The 23,915-nt window shown below is 37.5% G+C and overlaps 3 protein-coding genes across 3 annotated transcripts; 1 reads left to right on the top strand and 2 right to left on the bottom strand.

Annotated features, from left to right (window-relative positions):
* Positions 1-3,886: 3,886 nt before the first annotated feature.
* Positions 3,887-12,369, bottom strand: LOC101302279 (26S proteasome non-ATPase regulatory subunit 2 1A-like). Its single transcript, XM_004303045.1, has 25 exons — positions 12,184-12,369; positions 11,873-11,973; positions 11,511-11,631; positions 11,363-11,422; positions 11,175-11,242; positions 10,991-11,033; positions 10,623-10,688; positions 10,185-10,223; positions 10,007-10,089; positions 9,650-9,764; positions 9,469-9,543; positions 9,135-9,293; positions 8,160-8,267; positions 7,980-8,084; positions 7,759-7,899; positions 7,542-7,646; positions 7,088-7,309; positions 6,059-6,172; positions 5,767-5,982; positions 5,357-5,416; positions 5,151-5,264; positions 4,978-5,063; positions 4,751-4,859; positions 4,476-4,654; positions 3,887-4,365 (listed from the first exon to the last, which is right to left on the bottom strand). The coding sequence occupies exons 1-25, from the start codon at positions 12,298-12,300 to the stop codon at positions 4,293-4,295; spliced, it is 2,679 nt and encodes an 892-aa protein (XP_004303093.1). The 5' UTR covers positions 12,301-12,369; the 3' UTR covers positions 3,887-4,292.
* A 3,381-nt stretch (positions 12,370-15,750) lies between these two features.
* On the top strand, positions 15,751-20,383 carry LOC101310621 (nuclear cap-binding protein subunit 2-like). The gene is made up of 9 exons (XM_004303074.1): positions 15,751-15,839; positions 16,253-16,339; positions 17,213-17,436; positions 18,159-18,297; positions 18,378-18,411; positions 18,571-18,684; positions 19,351-19,404; positions 19,520-19,629; positions 19,947-20,383. The coding sequence occupies exons 2-9, from the start codon at positions 16,322-16,324 to the stop codon at positions 20,016-20,018; spliced, it is 765 nt and encodes a 254-aa protein (XP_004303122.1). The 5' UTR covers positions 15,751-15,839; positions 16,253-16,321; the 3' UTR covers positions 20,019-20,383.
* A 737-nt stretch (positions 20,384-21,120) lies between these two features.
* LOC101293119 (reticulon-like protein B17-like) lies at positions 21,121-23,279 on the bottom strand. The gene is made up of 8 exons (XM_004305380.1): positions 22,784-23,279; positions 22,557-22,707; positions 22,394-22,468; positions 22,159-22,300; positions 22,003-22,072; positions 21,834-21,899; positions 21,621-21,743; positions 21,121-21,302 (listed from the first exon to the last, which is right to left on the bottom strand). The coding sequence occupies exons 1-8, from the start codon at positions 23,277-23,279 to the stop codon at positions 21,121-21,123; spliced, it is 1,305 nt and encodes a 434-aa protein (XP_004305428.1).
* Positions 23,280-23,915: the final 636 nt, after the last annotated feature.

The raw sequence follows: 23,915 nt of genomic DNA, 5'->3' as shown, positions 1-23,915 counted from the left end.
TATATATATATATATATATATATATATATACACCTTCACTGTGAGATGCATAAGATGTCCAGACAACTCATTCTTTCAATCTCGTTATATTTGACTGGTATTTATCCCATAATTCAAGCACCGAGATATAATTGAAACGAAGTTCATGACTTGACGAAATGTGAAAACTTTATTTACCTCTTAATACAAATAAAAGAGAAATTTATCTTGATCAATGCTACTGAATGAGAAGGTTGCCGCAAATTTGTCGTCGACTCTCCAGAAGAGGAAGCGGTCAAAATAACTTTGTCCTCCACAGGTGACTCTGCAACAAATGGAAAATAACTGTCTCCCGCACAATTTGGGTAGTTAAATTTCGTTTTTCATGTCTAAAATTCTATCATTTTAATCGTGCCCACAATTTCTGGAGGCAAATAAGTTGACGCATGGATCTCTTTGCAGTGATTGCGCCATTGTCATGAACATTGCTTTGCTTAGAACCAAATCAAAGTTTTTCATGCCTTCTCTTTTTGGTACAACATAATTATAAGAAAGTTAAAGACGCCCTTTTGTCTCTTCCGGAATGACTTCTGATCACAGTGATTAGCGCCAAACTATAGTCAAATATGTAAATTATCGCATTGAGGGAAAGAAAACATTAAGGGATGGAGGCAATGCTTGATTCTTGTACAAGGATTAAGGAAGACAATCGATCAAAATCCCCTAATGGGGTCTCTAGGAGAAATTTTTCAGCGCTCCCAGAGATCCACATCAGCATGCCTAATAGTCCTTCTTGACTAATAAGAAGTCGACAAGTGTCTCTTTTTTTCAAAACAACTCAAATTAGGATATATTTAGTCATTATAATACAGTAATTGTTTTCAGTATTATTATTTCTCATTAAAATACCAATTATTTTCTGCAAAAACCTATTCATTCTCACCCACCATAGCCACCACCATCACATATTCATATAATCATATTACCCAGCTTTTCCAACAAAATTTGGTGACTTGGTGAGTGTTGCTGGGATTATAATTTCCCTCATCACGTGTCCCCAAATCAATTTCAATGTTGATTTGAAACTCCATTGTTTAGAAAAATGTATGGAGGGATAGGAATGACCTGGGATTTGGAAGGAGGGATATAAAATTCCTCTTTCGAGTTTGAACGAATTGAAGCGAGTAAGATGACCTTTTGAAATTGGAATAACATTCAAACTTGATAACCCCTTTTTCGGATCATAGGTAAGTGCTTTTACAAACCCAGGATATATGGATAATTACCTTCAATGCATTCCTTGGCATAGCTTCAAGAAACTCAAAAAGGGACAAGCTTGATTCCTCTTTTGGTTGTGGTGGTGATGGCGGGTCAGAATGTGAAGAGGAGAGATTTGCATAATCTAATTGGTATTTTATTGAGAATTAATAACAATGAAAACAATTAAGATATTATTAATGACTAGATATATCCTAATTTGAGTTATTTGAAAAATAGACACTTGTCGACTTTCTATTAGTCAAGAAGGGAGCATGCTAATGTGGTCCTCCGGCAGGGCTGAAAAATTTCTCGGGTCTCTAGCTCACTCTCTACTTCTCTGTTCTTTTCCTATCCACTTTTCCTTTCATCTTAATTTTGAAGACCTACACCCACTAAAAAGAAAAGGAGAAACCGAATTAAGTTGCTAGAAAAGAAAAGCTGCCCCTTTTGACTGAGAATGAGACACTGCAGGTTTCTCAATCCCTTAATAACGTAGAGAGTTGTCAATCTCCATTAGTTCCTTTCCTCAATCTCCGCATAATTGCTCCGCCAATCAAGAGAGCCAAAAGCTCCTTAATTTGCCCTGCACCCTATACATATGCTTTCCAAGTTTAAACCCACCATGTTCTTCAATGGCTTCATTTGCAAAAGCTCTCCCATGTTTCTTCCTTCTAGTGCTTTTCTCTTCTCTTCAAGTTGAAGCTAGACAGAGATTGTTCTTCAGCAAAATCACCCACAATAATGGGAATGAGCCCGATATCCCAGTCACAGAAGATCCAGAAACACCTACACCTACACCATCATATACACCAACATATTCACCTTTATATGGACCAACGTATGCACCAGCACCAGAATTAACAGTGGCAGATGCACCTTTATATGGACCAACATATGCACCAGCACCAGAATTAACAGTGGCAGATGCACCAGAAGAAGGAGCACCACTTGCACCGGCACCGGCACCGGCACCGTCTGATTCTGAACCAGAGTTGGGCTATGAGCTATATGGTTCTGCGGATCAGGAGACACCAACCACCATGGATGTCCAAAATGAAGTTACGACTCAAGAAAATGGTCGTTATGAAAATACCAACTTGTACAACGACAACAGTAACTACGCGACCAATTACAACACCGACAGATACACCACAAACTACATCAATGGCAGAGAAGGCTCTACCAACAGCTATTACAGTAATGACAATGGAAACAGCGTTGATGGGTTTGAACAGCAAGGCATGAGTGACACAAGGATTCTGGAAAATGGAAGCTACTATCAGGATGATGTTGTGAAGAATAAGAATAATGATGAGTTTAATGGGTACCAGTCCGGGAGAGGAAGCACTACAAATGAAGTGTATTTTGGTAACAATGAGAAGCCCAATGAGTTCAACACCATGGAGGAGTATGAGAAGTACCAGGAGAACCAAGGATATGTGCCTTGATTTGATTTCGATATCCATATACACACACAGAGAAGGATCTGAATGCATGTATTAAGAACTCAGCACTCTTAAGTTAATTTATAAAATGAGATTTTTGCTACTGTTATTTTTGGAATTCCATTTATGTCAAACTGGTTGATGTATGTGCCCGATTTTCCTAAAGCTAGTACTTATATTGACACATGAACAAATACATTCTTTTTTTTCTTTTTCTTTTTTTAGAAGAGATACATTATACATACAACAGTGGTGAATTGTGTCTAGGACTATAAAAGTCTCCCGCCTCTATATATACACTCTTCTGGTAAGGGTTATTTTTTTTTTTTTTTTTTTTTTTTTTTTTTTTTCATTTTAGGGAATTGCATGTGGGATCTCATTTCTCACGAATTTACTATTCATATTTTAGGTTTTCATAAATATATCATTTTTGCAAACTTTGAGCTACATTGAAAATCATTAATATATTTACCAGCATGAATAATGGTTGATTGGTTTAGGTTTAACAAATTTGTTCGTCCATAAATTTAAGCTAGTATTACTTTAAAGATTTCCAATTAATTAGCCTGAAATTGATCTATCTCTAGAAACCTGAAAACTAAATGGTGATTTTGTTGATGTGATCGAAAAATAGGTCATACAAACGCCACGAGCCGAGCTTTGCTACCTCTTCTTCTCGTCCATACCCATGGTACCCTGAATAATCAAATAAATGTCAATATGCATGTGTACCTCTTCCTTTCAGAGAACACCCTTTTTGTAGTCAAAAGTAAAGCTCCTCGTCCCCAAATGTAAGTTAATAACCAAGTCCGTCCATAATTTTGGGTTTCATTTTTATCAATCAATACAGGCACGATATTGAAAAGTGGCACGATATCCTGTAGTTACTTACACTCTTGTTCTAGTTTCTATTTACACGAGTCTTTTTCAAGTGAGGATTGGTTAATTTTACGTCAGAATCAACAATCGTTAAGGTTGCCGGCTCAGCCAAATGCAAGGTAACAGTGATAGCTGTTTAAGGTGAATCGGTGGAAAGGCATGCAAGGATAACCTGAAATGGAGAAGAGATTATGAAACTAGAAAAGACACATAGGAAGGAAACTGAGAAAGAGAAACTAGAGGATTCCGGAGTGAACCAAAGAAAGGGGCGGATCTAACTTCAGCCTGTGGAGTTTTCAGTTTTATCTAGTACTCTTGTTCCACTTCCTGGTTGGTAAAGGTAAAAACAAAACAGGTGTAACTTCAATGACATAGCCTCAACAGTCTTCAGCTCAGTGACAGCCCAATGCTATTGGGAATCAACACAAACTACTTGCAGTACTCTTACATTGACACTGATCTACTTTAATCATGAGTAACCGTTCAACAGTTCGCCAGGCATACATTCAGTTACTGAAATCAAGTTACAAGAACACTGGACCAAACATTAAAAGTTACAAAAACAACATGCTATTGAATAAATATCATCAACAGTATTTGCATTTCTTCTCTCATCACAGAGGATTTTGAATATGCATATTCATCTAACTCCTACCAATATGCTACCTTCTTGGAACCGGCTTGCATCCATATTCAATCTCACTGCGAAGCTGATATCAGTCTGTGTATCTACTCTTCCCGGTACTCCGGATTTTCTTTCAAAATCACAAACCCTTCGAGGATTGGCGAAAGGGGAATATACCTGTATAAGAGCAATCGTTAGTTTTGAGTCGGTCAAAGAGTGAAAACATCAAACAGGAGTGGTTCAAGGAGCAGAAACATCAACATGAGTAATAAAGAACAATTCCATACTTCTCAGTTGCCAACTCCGCTCTATCACCCGCAGCCAAAAGGACTGGTGTCGAGTGGGTCTGAAAGCCTGTAATTGTTTTGGGACGACCAGCCTGGCCCACAACATCCACAGCTTGACCAACCCGAACAGGAACAGACAACGGCTTCAGATTCTCGTCTACTGTTAGCAACATTCTCGGCTACATCAAAAAACAGTTTGATAATGAGAAATACTGAAATAGATATCTAACTATCAGGGAAAGAAAGTGATAGAACTTAAATTATCAAATACCAACCTGCATTGCCAATATCAGAAAGTAGAGAACATAATGATACTTCCCCAAAATGATGGCTTTCATATCAAGACATGCATGCAGCATGATTATGATTCCACCAAGTGCTGCCCTGTAAGTAGAAAAATAATGCATAAGATAAATGAAAAAAGGAAGCCAACAATGACTCAAAGAACCATCATCAAGGAAAGATGACATGTTTAACGTTACGGAACATGTTTATTACTTACGGTGATAACAAAAAACGGTCAGAATGATATGGATTTAGTGTCAACAAACCCTTTCCTAAATGAACAAGACCTTGAGCAATTCGCACCTGCAAATGGTGCCAACAAAAAATATTAAACTCTGAACACAATGGCAAATGAAACAAACAAAAGATAGAAAGCATAGGATATATTACACAGAAGAGCAGGCTAGCATCCTTGTAGTAATAACTCGAAAGATTGCGAAGCATGGCGGCTATTCTGGCATTGTTGGTTCCTGCCCCTATCACACCTAAGGAAATTACTGCCGCCTGAAGCATTCAAATGAAGATATTAAAAATTCAGGTTCAAGTGGGAAGCTTATGCCAATAAATGGAGATTAAAGCTTTCTATAATCTCATACCATTGCTACTTCCGAATCTGTGTCATGGCTAAGTCTGCTTAATGTGTCCATAACAGTGACCTGGTCAAAAACACATAACAAAACAGTGAAAATATGAGGAAGTTATTGAAAGAAATACCAAAAACCCTCCCTTTCCCTAGGCACTATTATGAGATGCCTAGTCATAACTCAATTATACAGTATGAATTCAAGCTGAAGGGCAATTAAATGGGCAACTCACTCAGGATACTAAATTTTTCTTTTTGAAAACATTTTCATTTTGAATGCTTTCAGCTTTTTCCAAAGAGAGTGGAAAATTATAAGTTTCAAATAATGAAGTTGAGAGCCAAAACCTCACACAATGTATGAATTCCTTGAATCAACTTCTATGAACTACTATAGATGGTGAGCTTGACCTAACAGAATATTACCTTTGGATTTGATATGCAAAGGAGACCAAGAGCCAAAGGAACTGCCCGACGGATATTTTGTTCTCCATACTGTAAAAGATGCTCCAATGAACGAATTGCCATTTCAAGTCCTAGCTCTTCAGCCATTGCTATCATCGCAATACCAAGCACAGCAGGACCCTGGTGTGTTTCACCCTTCTCAAGATGCTGTGAACAATGGCCGAGAAGATTTTGAACCTGCATGAAATAAAAGCTCGCTAGTTCATATATGTGACAAGGGACCTTAACTGAGAAGTAGGTCTCAAATAATTACCTTGAGAACATTTCCTGTTCCCGCATAAGCACAAGAAAGCAGAGTCATATCACAATGTTTTCTGATTTTTTCTTGAAATGTCTTTGCAACTTCAACAGTTGCCTCCGCACTTTCCTGTGAGACACAAGTGAACTACCATTAGTTTGTTCTTAAATTCTGAAAGACTGAATGGTTAATATCTAACAAATAATTATTATGCAAGCAGGGATGGAACCAGGAGTGGAAAGTAGGGTAGGCTAATTTTCTCTGTGTTCTTTGGGCGTAGGCCAAAAAAAAATTTTGGGTCTCCTAAAACTTCCACTGGAGAAACCCTTCGATATCATTACAAGAGACAATTGGAGCCAAAATTATAGCATAATAAGTACTAAAACACTCAAATTATAGCATTTGAAAAACAATAGATATATAGAATGTGGAATGTATAGAATTTGGAATGCGATAGATATGTAGAATTTGAAATGTACTCTTTTTCTCTTCTCTGGAGTTAGAACTTTGGGACGAGATTTTACCCCAAACCAACCTTTGGAAATTTCCCATGAAGCAAACAGAACTGTCTTGTAATAGAACCTAGCCAAGCCCAGGTACTAGCTAAATTTAGTTGTAAAAAATCCACGTGTCCAAATTTAAGTGGAATGTAGAACCGCATCAGACTGCCACGTGGTTCTCCCGTAGCATTTAAAAATTTCTCCTCTTTCTATATAGTTTTAAGTTTGATGTAAAATCAGTCTTATCTATCTGATAGTCGATACCAGTATATTTGTATGATTGTATCTGAACATAGAAAATATAATTTGCGACACATAAATATATGATCAGTGGTAATGATCTTCTGCTTTTTAAGCTGGTATGATGGTATGATAGAGAGGACTTTTTTTGAGAGGTGCTGATGATGGTATGATTCTTTGCAATTTTAAAAGTTGGGGTAGGCTGCAGCATACCTTAGCCTACCCCTGGTTCCGTGCCTGTATGCAAGCCTTGACTGTATAATCAATGAATTTGATGTGGCAAGAGGAAAAAAAAAGAGTATACCTGCTTCCCAAGGAACAGAAGACCTAGGCTAAGGGGTATTAGGCGAGCAAGGGGCTCCCCCAACTCGGCATCACTTCGGTCCATTAGTGCAAATATGATTGCCTGAGCAACCTCTTCATTGCAAGATCCAACATATATCAACCCCAAGGAGATTGCAGCGAATGTGATAACATCAAGGGGAGCTTTTGCGTCATTGAGTATAGTAGTCAGCTTGCTACGTATCTGACACAAAGATTAAGTTGGTTTTTATAGATATGAGCATACTATAGCAGTTCAGGAAATTCTGACTAAACTAGCAAACTTCAGCTTACATGCCACCTAAAAATAATAAGAATAATCAAGACACCAGGACAGCAGTGTCCGCAAAATAGTGAAGGTTCAACTATAACTGTACTCCTGAGACTAGGTCTACTGGAACTCAAAAGGCAATAAGCAAAAACACTTTAAACTCTACCTGTTCGTTCTCAGCTCCAGCATATGCAATCCCTAGACCCATTATTGCACCAATTCGGATAGATGGATCTTCTTTGTCAATGTATTCGCCCAGAAGTGCCAGTGCCTGGAAAAGAGATCAGTAAGATCAATAATTGGACGATTAAGATTTAGTGATACATACAGAGAAACATTTAAGGTTAAGTGAACAGAAGGGAAGGTTGAGGTAAGGCACTCACTGGATCACAATCATTTTTTATACTGCAATTCACAATCCCAACCCCTAGCAAAGCACCCGCAATAACATGGTTGTCGTTGCTGTGGAAGTACTTGTCAATTTGAGCGAGCCCAGAGTCGACATCCCACAGTAAAATCGTACCCTATCATGAAGAATACCATATAAAACTTAGACAGTGTAAAACAAAACAAAAATAATCAATTGTAAGAGAGAAATACACACCAGACTTGCTGCAGCACTGGTCTTTCCATGCTCCTTATTCTTGAAAAGCCAGTTTCCTGATGCACCACCACTTGAGGCATCTGATGGAACTGTCATTAACTTATCCTGCAGGAACATTTTTCTGTCATAAAATTCAAAAGTCAGACATTTCACCACCAAATCAATTCTGAAAAATTTTACCTGACCAAACCCAGCATTGACAAATGCATTAACAAATGTTGCGGCTAAGTTTTGTCTGGCTGAATCAACACTGGCACCAGCACTAGCCCGGCCATCAAGCAAGTGTGCCTTTACAAAAATACCAACAAAATTTTGGTGATCAGAGAAGGTATCTAGTGAGGAACAGTGCAAGCATCAAATTTTACAAATAACACGTAAAATAAAGTAGTTATCAGAATTTCTAATACTAACTACCCATACAGCAGACAGATTTTTAAAACCTGAAAACGAGACAAGATTAATGAACATATTGGGAATTAGAGATTTATATCTTGGGAAAAAACATTGCAAGAATATTTAACAAACTAAGCACCTAAACAAAACTAACAGAACTATCCACAAAGTCCAAAACATAAGAACGGCATTCGGATACTCAGAATGTATGCAATATACTAACAAGTCAATAACTCTAATTACCATGACAACATCAATGGCCAACAAAATATAGAAATCCACACTTTGTTCTAAATCCATCTTTATGTCATAATAAAACAGTAATTCAATCCTAGAAGATAAAAGTTCATCAAACCTTCAAAACTATTTCTAGTCGTGAAGAGCATGAAACCCACAAATATGTGATAACAGAAAAAAGAACAAATCAAAACTTATTATTATTAACTTGACAGAATCATATGGAAAGTGGGTAGTAATGAGCATGAAAATTGAATATAGATACCTCATCAATAGATTTTGAGTTACTTAAATTAGATGAGTGAAAGAACACTATTTTACTCCCTAGTTCAATCGAGTGACTAAAAAATACCAAAAGTTAACAGGGACGTAAGTTACCAACAAAAAAACACTCAGAGCAGCATAGCTTTTTGCACATTAAATGCAGTAATCCTTATAATCTTATGATGGTATATCATCACAACAGCAAATTTTGAAATATGCATCAAGTGTCAGATCTCTGACATGAAATGAAACGTTCAAAACCTTGTAGATATCTTCTGGAGTTTTGGCCTCCATGACCTCAATATCACGAGCAAGGGTAAGATAACCTTCACTGAGTTTAGCGTTATTAATAATGTCCTGCATTGCTTCTCTTTCTTCATCTTCTGACACCATCTCATCATTAAGCTCAAAATTACTACCCTGTAAAGGCCAACGAGAAAACAAGCATCAGAAACACACTAAGATACTAATGTCAAATTCACATCTTTCAGCCAGTGTATAATTTCTTAGAGCACCTGATGCATTCATATGCAGAGAGAGAGAGAGAGAAAGAAATTTGAAGAACCGCTTTACAAATATAAATTCCATGACTTACATGTCGGGCAAGGATGTAACAGAATTGCTTTTTACGCAGCAGATCATCACAAGATGTAAAGACTTGCTTTACATACTGCGAACATACTCAAAATTGTTAGCACCAAATCATCTAACTTGTATAATCTTCTGTCAACTTCCCTAGTCAATTAACAAAACACATGCCATTGAAAAGCACAAACCTCCTTATTGTCAAGGAAAAGAGCAATCAGAAGTGCATTTGGATATTCTTCAAATTTCAGATTTATCATGAATGCGATATCCAAAACTAACATATCATCTGGTCCAGGAACCAATCTGCAGTACGACGAGATACAAATTAAACGTCAACAAAGCGACTCATTAACAAATCACAATGACACCTTTCAGCACGTTATCATATATCAAACAATTACTTCAATAAGTTGGTGGAGCAACTGATACAGAATTATCCGACTAAAACTGGAAAAGCAAACAATTACTTCAATAAGTTGGTCTATTATTTGCACAAAACATGCCACATTGGACAAATTCTCTGAATCAAGGTACAGTCTGCTTACCTTGCCAAACTGATGAGGTAAAGACAAGTCCTCTTGAAATTTGTCTTATCAACATGCTCGACTAACAGATCAAGGTCTTCAACCTGGCATTGGACATTTGGACAAGCTATCAGTACCAGTCCCAAAAAGAAAGGGTTTGTCCGGCAAAGAATGTTGACAAATTAATATTTGGGTTTACCTCCATTAAAAGGTCAACAGCTTCCGGTTCGGCATTGTGCTGCATTGCATTTAAGAATTGATTAGAGCCAATATATATACATTTTGAATACATTTTCTGAAGAAACACTAATAGAGATGTGCTATTAAATTATATTAATTTCAACTCTATAGATTGTCTAAAAATGCATGATACAGAGCAGAGTTTGATTTAACTTTAATGTGTAAACTATTATTCTGGGATTCATTGAAGCTGTGTGACTAACTGTGCTCCAATTAACTATTTTTGGCACGTCATCCTGAGTCAAATTTTTGATTGCAATGAATCGGCTAATACAAGATAAAACACAATTGAACAGACAAGCACAACCTGATTTCATGTTCACAACCTAATTTCAGAAGCATTTGATTAAAAAAAAATGTTTAGACAGGAAAAATACAAACTTGTTTCTGATCTTACCCTCATGTGAAAAGCAACTATTTGTTGTACTAGCTCCATTAGATCATCAAACGGGGTTTCATCACTCTGCAACTGAAACAGCAAGTTAGCACCAATACTCAAGAGTTAACATACATATAGCATGAAACATAAGAGTTTCTTATCTTGATTAACTAACACATGTTACAACAACAATTGCAACATTTAAGTGATACATGATACAAGCATTGAAAGAAATTGCAAAATAATATTTTCTAACGGTGTACTAATTTCAGAAATTTCAATGTACAGAAAAGAAGAATGATCGAGATTAACTTGTCTTGCTACCTCAATTAAATTTTCCAACAAATAAAGCTAATACAACATGTCCAAAGGATAAAAATTCACACCTGTCGCTTGGCATATTCTTGAGCAATTTCTCCAGCTAAGTTCCTAATTACAAGATAGTCACAGTAGTGAGGATATATATAGTCATATACCTAAGGGACCTTCACAAATATGCAAGGACTAAAATGATGAAACTCACATACCACAAATTGCATATCATTCTGTTAGAAATTAAAAGATTCTAACCTGACATATTCATGTCCCCATGAACCAATATCACCGTCTGAACCCAACAATCTAAACTTTAAGCTTTCCTGAAAGAAGTGGACATATAAAGACATCATTACACAGCTGTTATATACGACAAGTTCAAACAGTTATGCAATCGACAAAAGTATAATGCAGACACACCAAACTTCAAATAATAGCCATACCCGTTCTCCTTCAGCAGACATGGTCAGTGCCAAAACCGACAGTATATCCGCAAGGTATTTCTGCATGCAATACACAGTATATTATTTAAACAAGAAAAAAAATCTTATTATTATGGAAGTCGACATGGCACCGATAGTTAAAGCATACCTTCAAATCTGAATCGGTCATTGTTTCATAGTATGCTTTTAGAGTTCCGTAATGCGGGCGAAGATATTTTAACGGCTTTGGTACTGAGGTCATGGAACTAGTTGAGGTACGAATTTCCTGCCTACAAGATGAAATTTGATGTCATGTCAAGCCACACAATAAGTATCCGATCCATATAAGCAAATATTTTTGCTGACGAGTTAATAAAGTGAATACTGGCCAAAACTTAAAGCTTCCGTATCAAATAAAGAGGTCAAGTAAATTGCAACCCAAGAGAAAATATAGCACATACAAATCGTGGGCTGTAAATTACTAAAAAACACAGGCAGAAGAAAGAAGAAAAGAGAGGTCATAGAACATACCTCATACTCTCTAGCGCAACTTTCTGTAGTCCAGGATCAGAATCTTGAACCCTCTCCACGTACAATTCTAATTGCTGCTTGAGGGCCAAATCTTCATCGGACTGCACATAACACAGATACAAATTCAGCGAAACCGACAATCATTTGTAACCAATTCAAAAGCCGAACCCATTGCATTTACTTAACCAATACAGCTTGAATCCTCCGATTTTTCGATTTTAGATAATACAAACTTGGATAAACCGAAAAACAAGAAAGATGGTCTAGGGCAAAACAAAATTGTCAAAACCCTAAGAGATGGAATTGCATACCAAATCCTCGTCTTTCTTGTCATCTTTCTTTTTGGAATCCTTTGGGGGCGGAGGTTTGGTGGGCTCATCGTGCTTGCCGCTGCCGCTTGCGGTGTTGGTCGGATCTTGCGAAGCCATGGAGGACGATGCTCTCTTTCTCTACTTTCCTCTTGAACAAGAAACTGGAGACCTCCTTGCTAAATGTTCAGTCCTTCGATGCTGCTTTACTGGTTATATAAGGTGAGTCGGACCTAAACCCACACCCTCCTTTTTATGGGCCTCCAGACCAGCCGGCCCATATAATCTGATCTTTGTTTTTTCTTTTTCTTCTTTCTTTTCTTTCCATTAAGCAGATTAAAAAAAAAAAAAAACAGATTTTATACTAGTTAAAACTGTTTTAATATTTCCGGAGTTTTAATATATACTAGTTAAAACTGTTTATATCACAAAGACATATTCCCGGAATTTTATTAGCACATTGCTATTTTCTAGATACACACCCCATATTTTGTAAAAATATTTATTTCCATTTTACCCTTGTTTAAATAGACTAATCATAACGCCGATCCAACTTTTGTTCTACGGCAAGGATGGTCGGCCACAAGGAAGAGCATCAGGATTGCATATGTCGGAGCTACTGATCTAATTGGTGGGTGGGTGGCTGCCAAAGAGAGAGAGAGAGCTACAAGTAAACACCCTACAAGTTTTGATGCAGCAAACAACTACAAGTTTTGATTACATTGACTTAATTTCTCTAAAATTTATTTTCATTACAACCAACAAACCTGGGTTTTTAAAACTGAAATATATCTACAAGAGCAAATCGTTGAGACTTCCGGTTCCAATTGTGGTTGATTTGAATTACATACGAAGTCATTCCATTAATTCCATATGAAATCATTAATTCAGTGTTAATCAATCAAATTTGATTGATAAGTTACGTGGTTTCCCTATATTTTATTATAATGTTTGGCTAATTGGCTTTCTACCACGAAGATTTTTCTGAAGATGGAGGATTAAAAGGAAGAACACAACAAAGGGTGAAAGAGGAAGTATGAGGGAAAAAATGGCAAAAAAATTTATAAGAATGTGTGAACAAATTACTCTAAGCAGACTACTTACCGTTCCCAATCTTAGATTAGAGATCTATATCCCCATTCCACATTAGTCCTCGATTCCTCCCCTGTTACGGGTGGGTATCTCATGCAGGTCCACCCTGCTGGAGATTATTGTCATACCTAATATCACGTTTGTTTCATACAATAAGAGAGGCTTGGACTATCATAAATAGTCCAACACTCGTGATCCCATGTTTGATAACACATGGACTACTTTAAATTGGACTACACAGTCCTAAAAACGCTAAAACACCTTCTTACAAAGAGCCCCGAAAAACCTTGGGATTATGTAAGCCTTATCTCACTCTCATTCATCTCTTCTCTTCGGTTCGTTGTTCACCTCCAAAACTACAAATCAACTTCGCCCCATCTATTGTTTCGATCTCAAATCCCAGTAGCGGCGCCGCTACTCCCACACCCAACCATACCCAGCTCCACCGTCTATTACCTCCTCATCATCCTTGAAAAATCAGACGGCGTCAAATTCTTTGGTTCAAGATCTCTAATAACAAAATCATCTCTCTGATTTAAGAACTTTATACAAACTTTAGATTGGATTATCGACTCTTCTTTTGGGCAACCCAGAATTTGAAGCCTTGGATCGATTTTGCCATTCGACATTGATCAACATATGCTTTTCATGGACAATAACGCTTTCCAAATGTACTTGAGGACTTTGGAGGGAGTTTAGAGATTGCAGGATTCTAGTCAGGTATGAGTATGAGGTATTTTTTATGCAAATCAATGGGTTTGTTAAGCTGGGTATTGTTGTGTAAGGTGTTTGAGTTGTTGTGTGAACTTTAGAGAATGAGAGAGAAGTTTTTCTTTTTGGCTTCAGAACGTTGTTGTTGAATGAATAGAACTTCACCCATTTATGTGAAATTTTATAATTTTTGTTTTGTGTTTTCTTAAATCTAGTGTGGAATTAAAGTTACTGGATGCTTGTAGTGTTTCGAGAATAGAGATGGAGACTGTTTTGAGTATTTCTGACATGTTTTGGCAGAGGGAGTGTACTAATTTTGTTGATCATGATGATGTTGGTGAAACTGATGATACTATTTTTTGTTTATATTTCTGAATTTGAATTGTGAATATCAAGAATTAGAATTCTCGGTTTCAACTTCTTTTTATGTTTTCCTCTTCTGTTGGTATCAGTTTTCTTTTGTTTGTGGAGTGTAGGACTCCAATAGAGCACCAAACATGGATAAGATGTAATATAAAATAAGATAGGCTTAAGGAGAGTAGGACTCCAATAAGAATTAAGCCATGTTAAATAGTCTATGGATACAAACATGCTGTAATAGTACTTGTCAAAAAGTTAGTGTTGCATAATAATAATCACACACAATAATTTTTTTTCCTTAAACAAAAAGAAACAACTCATTTTGTTAAACCCCTAGCTGCTCTTAACAGCGACAACAACTTTTCCTAAAACCTTGCGGCGTTCGTCCAAGGAGAGAGGTAGCCCGGTCTAGCGGCATGCCTGTACGTCATAATTGTCAAAGGCCATGACGGGTTTAGTTTGAGAGAAGGGTGTGAGATGGTGATACTTTTGTTACCTGTTCTGAGAGAAGTCGACGATGACGAGCAATTGCCGGATTGTAGGAAGTTAGAGATGGCAGCGCCTTGCCTTAAGGAGGAAAGGGAATGGACAGGTGGGTGCGTTGAGGAGATGCGCTGGTATCAGAAACCATTTAAGGGTGGTGATCGAGCAACGATTTTGTCGAAATGTACTGGTCCTAGATCGGATCGGTTGGACCTGATTGAGCACAAGTCTGTTGCACACATACAATTGGGCCTGGGCTTTCTGGGCCCTAGATCCTTTTTTTATTTATATTTTCTGCTAGTTTTTTTATTGTTAGCTAATTACGACTTAATGCCGAAAATAATCTACCTTATTTTGGTGAACTATATGGACTTACTCTTACTTTATGCATCTCGTGTGTCTTTTATGTCCTGTGTAGGCAACGCATATTTTGTTTGGTCAAGTGGGCGTAACCTTCTAGTGGTATGATGAAACTAAGTGTCGTCGGATTTAATCTCCGGCAGGAACATAGTAGGGATGCTGCATTATTTGCCATAGGATATGTAATTGAGTTGCGTATCAAATGATTTTTCTTTTATGTCACCGTTGTGACAAAACAAACAGAGTCGCCTTTAAGGTAATGCTATTTGTTAATTGATGCTTGTTAGTTTACATGTACGTTGTATAGATTTTTGATATTATTTCGAGTCTTTATAATCAAGAGTTCAAGCTTTATGTTGTATTCGACGGTTTCATTATTAAAACTTGAGGGCTTCATTAAAAAAGAAATTTAAAAAAACTTATTCGACTTAGGCACACACAATATTATTATTTTTTTTAGAAGAAATAAATATATTTTTCTCAAACAAACAGAAAAAAAAAAAGAAAAAAGGAAAGGAAAGAGGATCGTATNTGTTGGTGNGAACGAGNGTAGTGAGGCGCACCTTCTATCNGACTCGACGTTCCTCCCTTACCCGAAATACTTCCGCGCTTCCTTCCGTTTACCAACGGGCTAACCTCTTTCGGCCTACCCGGTTACCTATTCTCTCCTCTCCCTCTCNCTCTCTCTCTCTCTCTCTCTCTCTCTCTCTCTCTCTCTCTCTCTCTCTCCTCCTCCTCCTCTCTCTCTCTCTCTCTCTCTCTCTCTCTCTCTCCTCCTCTCTCTACTTCTATAGCTCTATATTGTTCTGTCTACTGGTTTAGGGTTTAAACCCAATTTGCTAGGCGATTTTGTTTCTGCATTCATCTCCCAATTCATATTCTCTTGCTCTCTGCTTTTACATTGTCTCATAGCCATGTTTAAATTTGTATGGGCTTTGAGCTCCAAGCAACACTTTGTCCTGTAATTCGCTTACAATTTCCTTTCAGTCTTTTCATTGAGCTCGTCTACTTTGGTACTTGTCATTTTCACGCTATTAATTTTGTGGGTTTCCTGTTTCTGGTTCAGATTTGATAAGTTCTGGACCTTATTCTTCGACTCTTGGTTCAGTGACTTCTGTTGGAGTCAAACTCTGTGATGGCTTCCTTGTTCAAGGTAAGTTGTTCTCTGGTTTTCGATACTGTCTAATGTTTTAATTGCTGGAGTGAAATTTCTTATGAGTTTTTTGCAAGTACTACAGCTGGTCAGTCTGCTTGACTATGGGTTCAAGTGTCTTGCTTACTTTCAGTTATTGTAATGCGAGTTGTAGAGATGATGTTAAAGAGTACAGTAGTAAGGAAAAAACTTGTTGTGTGTGAGATGATGTTAGAAGTTATATGAGAACCGGAGTAAAAGAGAACCTTCTAAATTCTCTTGTCTCTTCTTTTGGTTTTTATATAAATAACTGTCGGTGCTCTTTAAAAATCTTGTAAACAACTTTAACATTGATGTTTTGTAAACAAGTTGCAGAATATTGCACATCTGTTGTGAATCTTAACTTCTCTATTCACATCTATTATATACTCAAACATTCAGTTGCTTGTTCAACATATGTGAGCACAAAAGTTGGGTCCTATTGTTTCAAACCAATCAACGTGTGAAAGTGAGATATTATCTCACAGTCGTTAATAAAAAATGTATATAGTATAGGCTCAAGACAAGTTGTATACATTTTGTTCTGAAGTACCATGTGTGATTCATGTACCTGAAAACTTTGAGAGGATTTCTACATAATATCATAGATTGGTATTATTTATATTCTTTACCGATCGAGAAAAATGGACACTCTAACCACTTGTAATAGGTGCATACTAAAAAGATAACTGATTAGAACTGCCAGATTGTCATTTGCTTCATCAACTCCTTCATTGGAAGCTGAAAGGCTGAAGATCTTTACTGCTTATCCTTTGTTCTCCAGCATGCATATCATAAATTTATAAATACATCCTCTTTTCTTCTCTTATTCTTTTTATTCACTATTTTAATTAGGATCAAGCGAAGCTTTCACAATATCGGGATAGAAGATTTCCTGGATCACAAGAGGAATTTGAACAAGCACTTCTGTCATCAACAACCGTTTATATTGGGAATATGTCTTTTTATACAACAGAAGAGCAAGTGTATGAGCTTTTCTCTCGTGCTGGAGAAATTAAGAAGATAATTATGGGCTTGGATAAGAATACAAAAACACCTTGTGGCTTTTGTTTTGTCCTGTAAGTCTATGTTCTCATTCACATTCTTAACATAATAAAAGGAAACAGTCCAGAGGTTGTAAGAGTAACTTGAGCTTTCATCTCTATGTTAGATACGTGACCCTCTATTTAAGTTATATCTGTACTGGCACATTTTCCTATCTGCCGATTACCATGAAGTTACTGCTCATAACCACTGGATCAAAATCAAATGGCAGGATGTTCATTTAAATGAACTCTTTTGATTAGTATCCGGCTGTTGGGCACTAGATTTTGATCTGATCCTGCTGAACTTGAATATTCCGCTTATTGGTGGGTAGCAGACTGTGTATCCATGCTAGAACTGTCCTCTCTGCTAAATTCTTTTGGATCGAGTCTTCACTGCTGATTGACTGCATAAACATTCTTTCTGGGGAATGTTTTGCTCATAAGATGGATTATTTAATTCATTTTGTTTAAAAAGCTGCTGATAGATATTTTCTTTATTTGAATCATAGTATCTGTTTTTTGTTCTTTGTCCGAGTCATGTACCCCATTGTTGCTGACTTGCTGTTGCTTGACAATTTGGATGGCAACCGTTGTATTTTTTCGAAGTAATTTGCACTGAATTGTTTGATTTTTCTTTCTTTCATGTCTCATGCTTAGTTGATTGTATTTGGTTTTATTGATTATTTCTGGTTAGAGTGTATGGTTAACTTTTCTCTCTCAGAGTTAGACTTTAATCTTTTTGGCCATTTTAATAGATTCTATTCTCGAGAAGATACTGAGGATGCCGTAAAATATATAAGCGGGACTATTCTTGATGATCGTCCTATTCGTGTGGATTTTGATTGGGGATTCCAAGAAGGAAGGCAATGGGGCCGAGGGCGAAGTGGTGGACAGGTGGATGATTCTGCCTTCCTTCAATTAGCTGAATATATCTTTGTAAGTGTTTTAACGTTAATACTTTCTCTGTTTTACAGGTTCGTGATGAATATCGTACTGATTATGATCCAGATATCCTTTTGCCAGTTTAAAATGTCTGCAAAGTTTTTCTTCAGCATTCTTTGCAACTTTTTAAAATATTGTTTCCGCGTGATGCATTTTTTTCTTCTTCTTAGGATATGAAATTAGAGATGAAAATTATTGCCCTTTAGTTTCCTTAATACATTATACGTAGAGGTGGATATGGCAAATTAGTTCAACGGGAGTTGGAAGCTCAGAGAACACTGGTTGATTATGGTACTGGATCATTGGGTACTTTTCCTCCGGTCATGCCACCTCCTCACTGTAAGTCAGTTTGATTTGTTTCGTCATATATTTCTATATTGTTTGACAGGAAAACTGTTTGTCTAGTTCAAGAATTGTTTGTCTTGACATGTGTGATTGTGTTACGGTTTTTAGAGTAGGTTGGTTGTGGTTGTACTGCGTATTGGAAATTGCATCATTTAGCAACAACATAATTTGGCAAGGTGCAGCCAACCATGCAGACAGAAATTAGTACTAGCATTTGAGCAGGTTCATAAGCTGACATGATATGTAGAGCAACGTTTTACCTCAAGGATGGTTTAGGATCATGGCCTGATGCCATGTCATTATGTTGTGAGCTCATCTTAAGATTATCGTTCTGGGCAACTACGAACTAGCCCGGGCAGGGTCACCTTTAGTGCAGAATTCCAGTGTAGCTATTGAAACATCTCTTCGTAACATTTTATGGTTCTTGTTAGCCAAAATATAGTGTTGGACCTTTTGTCCACCTGCTAGTTGTATTTTAGTTTTGCTATTGGTCAGTGGTAGTTTACAGTAAGATTCAGTGTTGGAAAACACTTCATTAGCAAACCTGTAGAGATGCTGCAGTTTGACTGTTTTCCATTTTGTTGCAATTTAGAATTTGGTCTAGTCTATTACATACTTGATAGTTCCTTTCACGAAACTTTTGACATTTCAATTGTACAGATGGTAGACAAGGGGGAGGCAATAATCATGGTGGTTCTCATCGGCATGGTAGAGGTATTGTACCATTACATACATTTGTATAATTTGGTGCGAATAGATTTCTGCAGCTGTATTTGCCATTTTTGTTGTTTACTTATTTATCCGATGCTTTGAACTTCTTTTGTGACAGCTGATTTTCATCGGAAACGACACCGTGATGATGACCGCCAGTCATATGAGAATTCAAAGAGGAGCTCAAATTATGAATCACGGAAGAACTCTGATCATGACTCTAGACCGGTAATTTCTACTGATTCTTATCCTAATTTGCCTTGAATCCTAAGAGTTACATATGCTGTTTTCATGCGCCAATGCCAACATGTTGTCAATAATATTCCATGTTGAGTAATAATAACTGAAAAAGTATCAGGCCTTGTCTTGTGTCATGGTATTTTCTTTCAATGCCATACCAACTCATCTCACTTCTAATTTGTTCCACAGTAATTTAGAATAATCCCAACCCTTGAAAAAAGGCATGTTTTTAAAATAAAATAAAAAAATTATTAATTTAACATTTGTTTTCTTTTCCCTTTCTATCTTTTCATTCGCTGCAACAGGAGAAAAATCCACGGTTTCGTGAGAGTGGTGACTCTGATGACGAGGAAGAAGATGACAAAAAGCGGCCTTAATCAGTATTTCTGGGGATTGATCAGTGGACTGAGACTTTAGGGCATTTCTTCATGCTATTGAGATGTCCAAATTGTGCCTGAACAACTTGAAGACATTGTTTTCTCTGTTTTTATTTATATCGAGGCTTAGTTTCTGCATTTATCCTACAGAGAAGTGATCAACTGTGTATGTTCAAACTGTAGTATCTTTATGAAATAGTATTAGTTGTATGTTAACCTGGGAGCAGATTTCACTCCACAATTTTTTCCCAAGGGGGAAGAAAGAGGAGTCATTGGGTGGCGCCTTCTAACTCAATTTGCAGGCTAACTTTATTGACATTTATAGTTGTAGTTTTTGTCATATAATTCCTTACGATTACATCTCTCCTGAGCTTTGGTGTTGCTTGTTCAGCTAGTAGCCTAGTAGCATATCGTTCATCCAAACTTCTCTCACGAAAAGAGGAAAAAGAAAAGGCAAAGGAATCCGAATATTGAAACATGTGGGGATGATGCCCTATACAACATTTGGACCAAAATCTGAAAACTGGTCTTCCAATTCTGTTGCTAACTGGAGTGTTTGATGAGTTAGCAAATGTGGCTATATGAAATTTCTAGTAAGGATAAAAGAAAGAAAAAAAAGAGCCTTTTTCTAATTGTCATTTCATTATATAGTCTTGAGACAACTTTAGACTCTTCTGCTCCATCATGTCTGACGGTTAGGTACTGCATCTGCATCTTCATAAATCTCCATTTCAACCTAAGAAAGCTCTAATTTGGAGTTTCAATCAAAAATTTATTTTGAGAAAGTAATTCACAATCCTGTGCTGATTTGCCTCATTTCTCCCAAATTTGTAGGGTGAATTGTTCTTTGGCATTTTTCCTACACAATTTGGCATGTTATTTACATGTTGAAGTGTTGAACAGTGGACATGGATCAGAGACAATTTATCGTCGAATATTGCATCAAGGACAAAAACTAGGATATATTTTCCTGAGAGAAGAAGTTGGAAACCTTTTTATTTGTACATGTTGAACACACACGGATCAGTGACAGTTTATTGTCTAGCATATCAAGGACAAAAACTAGTGTGTTAGATGAGAGATCTGGTGACTATTGGACTATTTATGATTGCTTGCTCACTTCGGCCACAACTAATGCCTGCTCCGGCGGCTGCTCCTGTTTTCCTTCTGCTTCTGCCACCACCATGGCCTGCTGCTGCTCCTCCTCTTCTGGTTCTGCATCTGTTTCTCTAACTTGCACCATGTGTTGTCGGCAGTAACGAAGAATTACTAGGGATATGAATGCTGCAAAGGCAATAGGTAGGTTACATAATTAACAGTATTCCTAGAATCAACAATATTCCTAGGTTATGCCAGTTTTCTCTAGGAGATACAGTAGACGCTATATCATGAACGTATTTCTCAGATATGAACTTTTATCCCGTATGATTCAATCAAGGCCTTGATATATTTCAATCATACCAACCAGCCAAGCATGGAAAATATTTGGAAGGGTCACAAAAATGATGAATTATTATTACTAGATATGTCTCTTTTAAACCTACAATGTCCACATTTATCGTTCAACAGACAAAAGTATTTTGCAATGTTTATTTAACCTACCGGTGAATATACGGGTTTTCACTGAAGATAGATTCCAAAATGCTGTGGCTGCTGATGCTGCTACAATCTTTTTGTGAGAGCATGCTCCCCATGCTTCCAACACCCTCCATTTCAAGCACTCAGCTGCACATCCAGTTTACATTTAAGTTGCTGTCACATGAATATAAAGGCAGTCCACATCAAGCCCAAGCACATACAGGTGGAGTTGGTTACCTTTTTGGTTCATTTGAATGGAGTAGCATGAGTACAGCCTTGGGATTGTGAAGCTGATAAAAAAGGCTACCCAAAATATAAAACATATAGTTAGAACGGAAATATACAAATACAAAAGAGAGCCTCCACAATGGACTAAAATAAACAACACCACCGATCATATTCATACCAAGCATAGAGAGCCTCCACAATGTTATATGATGTCCATATTCTGCTCCTAGAAGAAAGAATGGAACTACCTGTATGCAGAGAATTCAGTTGCACAATGTCAAACACTGCCGTAAACTCTAACAGTATGAACAATCAAACTTTGATCTGTGGTTACCTTGAGAGTCATAGATGGTTCTCCTGAGAAAAGCTTCCTTGTACATGTTATTGCAAGATTTGCTGCAGGAAGTATCATTTTGGCCACACCAAGAATATCACTTTCCTTGAGCAAGAAATCGTGCTTCTTTTCGATACCATTTCTGTGAAAATCAATAGAAAAATCAGTGAACCATACTTAACACAGAAAGATTAGCAGCCAATGGTATACACAAGTGAGGTGAAAATTGTTGTACCTCTGAGAAATTGAATTCGAGACAAATGAAGCACCCAAGAACAGAAGTCCTAGTTGGGAAACGGCCGAGAAGACACTGCAAACAACCATGGTGTTAGGTTTGTATTGCTGATGTAACATGTTTGATAATTCCAAACGAGTGAAAAGTGAGAGAGAAATTGCACCTGAAGTGGACTCCTTTGGTAAAGCAAGAAGAGAAGAAGAAGAGAGTGCCCAGACCAAACCAAAGGGTTGATCTTGCTACATCTCTCCACATTATCAGATCATTCAACAGCTGCCCAATTCGGTCCAGACCACTCCCATCCTCATCATCCACTATCATCACAATCATGAATCATTAAAGAAAACCCAAGAAATCGAAAAGACAAGATTGAAAGAACTGGGGACTAACTTGCAGATGAAGTTGGGGAAGGAGCACAAGGGACCGAACCGAGCTTGTCCTTCTTAGACCTTCTTTTCCTGATTGGTTTCACAACCTCTTCTCCCAAACCCAAATCCTTATCTTCTCGACTCTCAACCTCCGATCTCCTCCTGGACCTTCTGGTGTTCCTGGGCGAGGCACAGCCCAGAGAGCCCATCTGGGAGGCTCTGCTGCTCTTGCACCTCCGCCGTGGTTCCGCCGCGGGCTCATCCGGCATGTCGAACCGGTCGGCGAGGCGGGTCTTGGACCTTCTTGGGTTGGGCGAAGGCGAGAGTAGCAGCAGCTCGTGGAGAGGGAGAGAAGAAGCGGAAGATTTGCGAGACGGAGGAGAAGGCGATTGGATGAGAGCGAGAGAGAGATGTGGGACCTTCTCCGATTGGGCGAGGCGTGACGCGGACTTGGTTCGGGAGGGAGGCTCGGAGCGAGAATGGTGGCGATAGGGAGGCGGTGAGGCGGTGGAGTCCATGACAGGGTTGTTGATGTTTTGATGATAATGGACAAATTCTTGGGATTTTGTGTGTGTTGGTCTAAGTAGCCGTTGAGAAAAGGTTTTGTGTTTGAATTTTAACGCTGAGGGACCGGAAGCCAGAAGCCTCGAGCTATTTCTTTTTGGACAATGCAACGGTAAGAATTGAGCTGTACTTCGGGCACGAGGATGTGCTCCAGCCCAGTGACGGATCCAGGATTCAACGTTGGGGTGAGCTTGTAATTTTTTTTTTTTTTTCTTTTTTCTGATTGATTGAAAGAATAAGAAAATTTAACGGCAATCTAAAAAATTTAACTAAAATCTATTATTTAGATATACAATAACAAAACAAGAACTCATCCAAATCTACCATTTAAGCAATTGCTAGAAATTAATTTTTTTTGAACTATTTATATGATAAAAGAGAGGTTAAGATAAGAATTCAATCAAAACTAATACCAAAATAGACCAAATAAGCTAACATCTTACCAAAGAATGATATAAGGCCCATTTTTCAATTTTGAGTCAAGCCTACTAAACCAAGCTTATAGAAGCTACAAAAGCTTCTTTTATGACTATGGTGCACACGTTAAAATATTTGTTCTCAACATATCAGTTGGACTTAAGCCCAACCAA

The sequence above is a fragment of the Fragaria vesca genome, linkage group LG6, assembly GCF_000184155.1.
Source record: "Fragaria vesca subsp. vesca linkage group LG6, FraVesHawaii_1.0, whole genome shotgun sequence".
Classification (NCBI taxonomy): Eukaryota; Viridiplantae; Streptophyta; class Magnoliopsida; order Rosales; family Rosaceae; genus Fragaria; species Fragaria vesca.
This window is presented reverse-complemented; position numbering and strand designations above follow the sequence as displayed.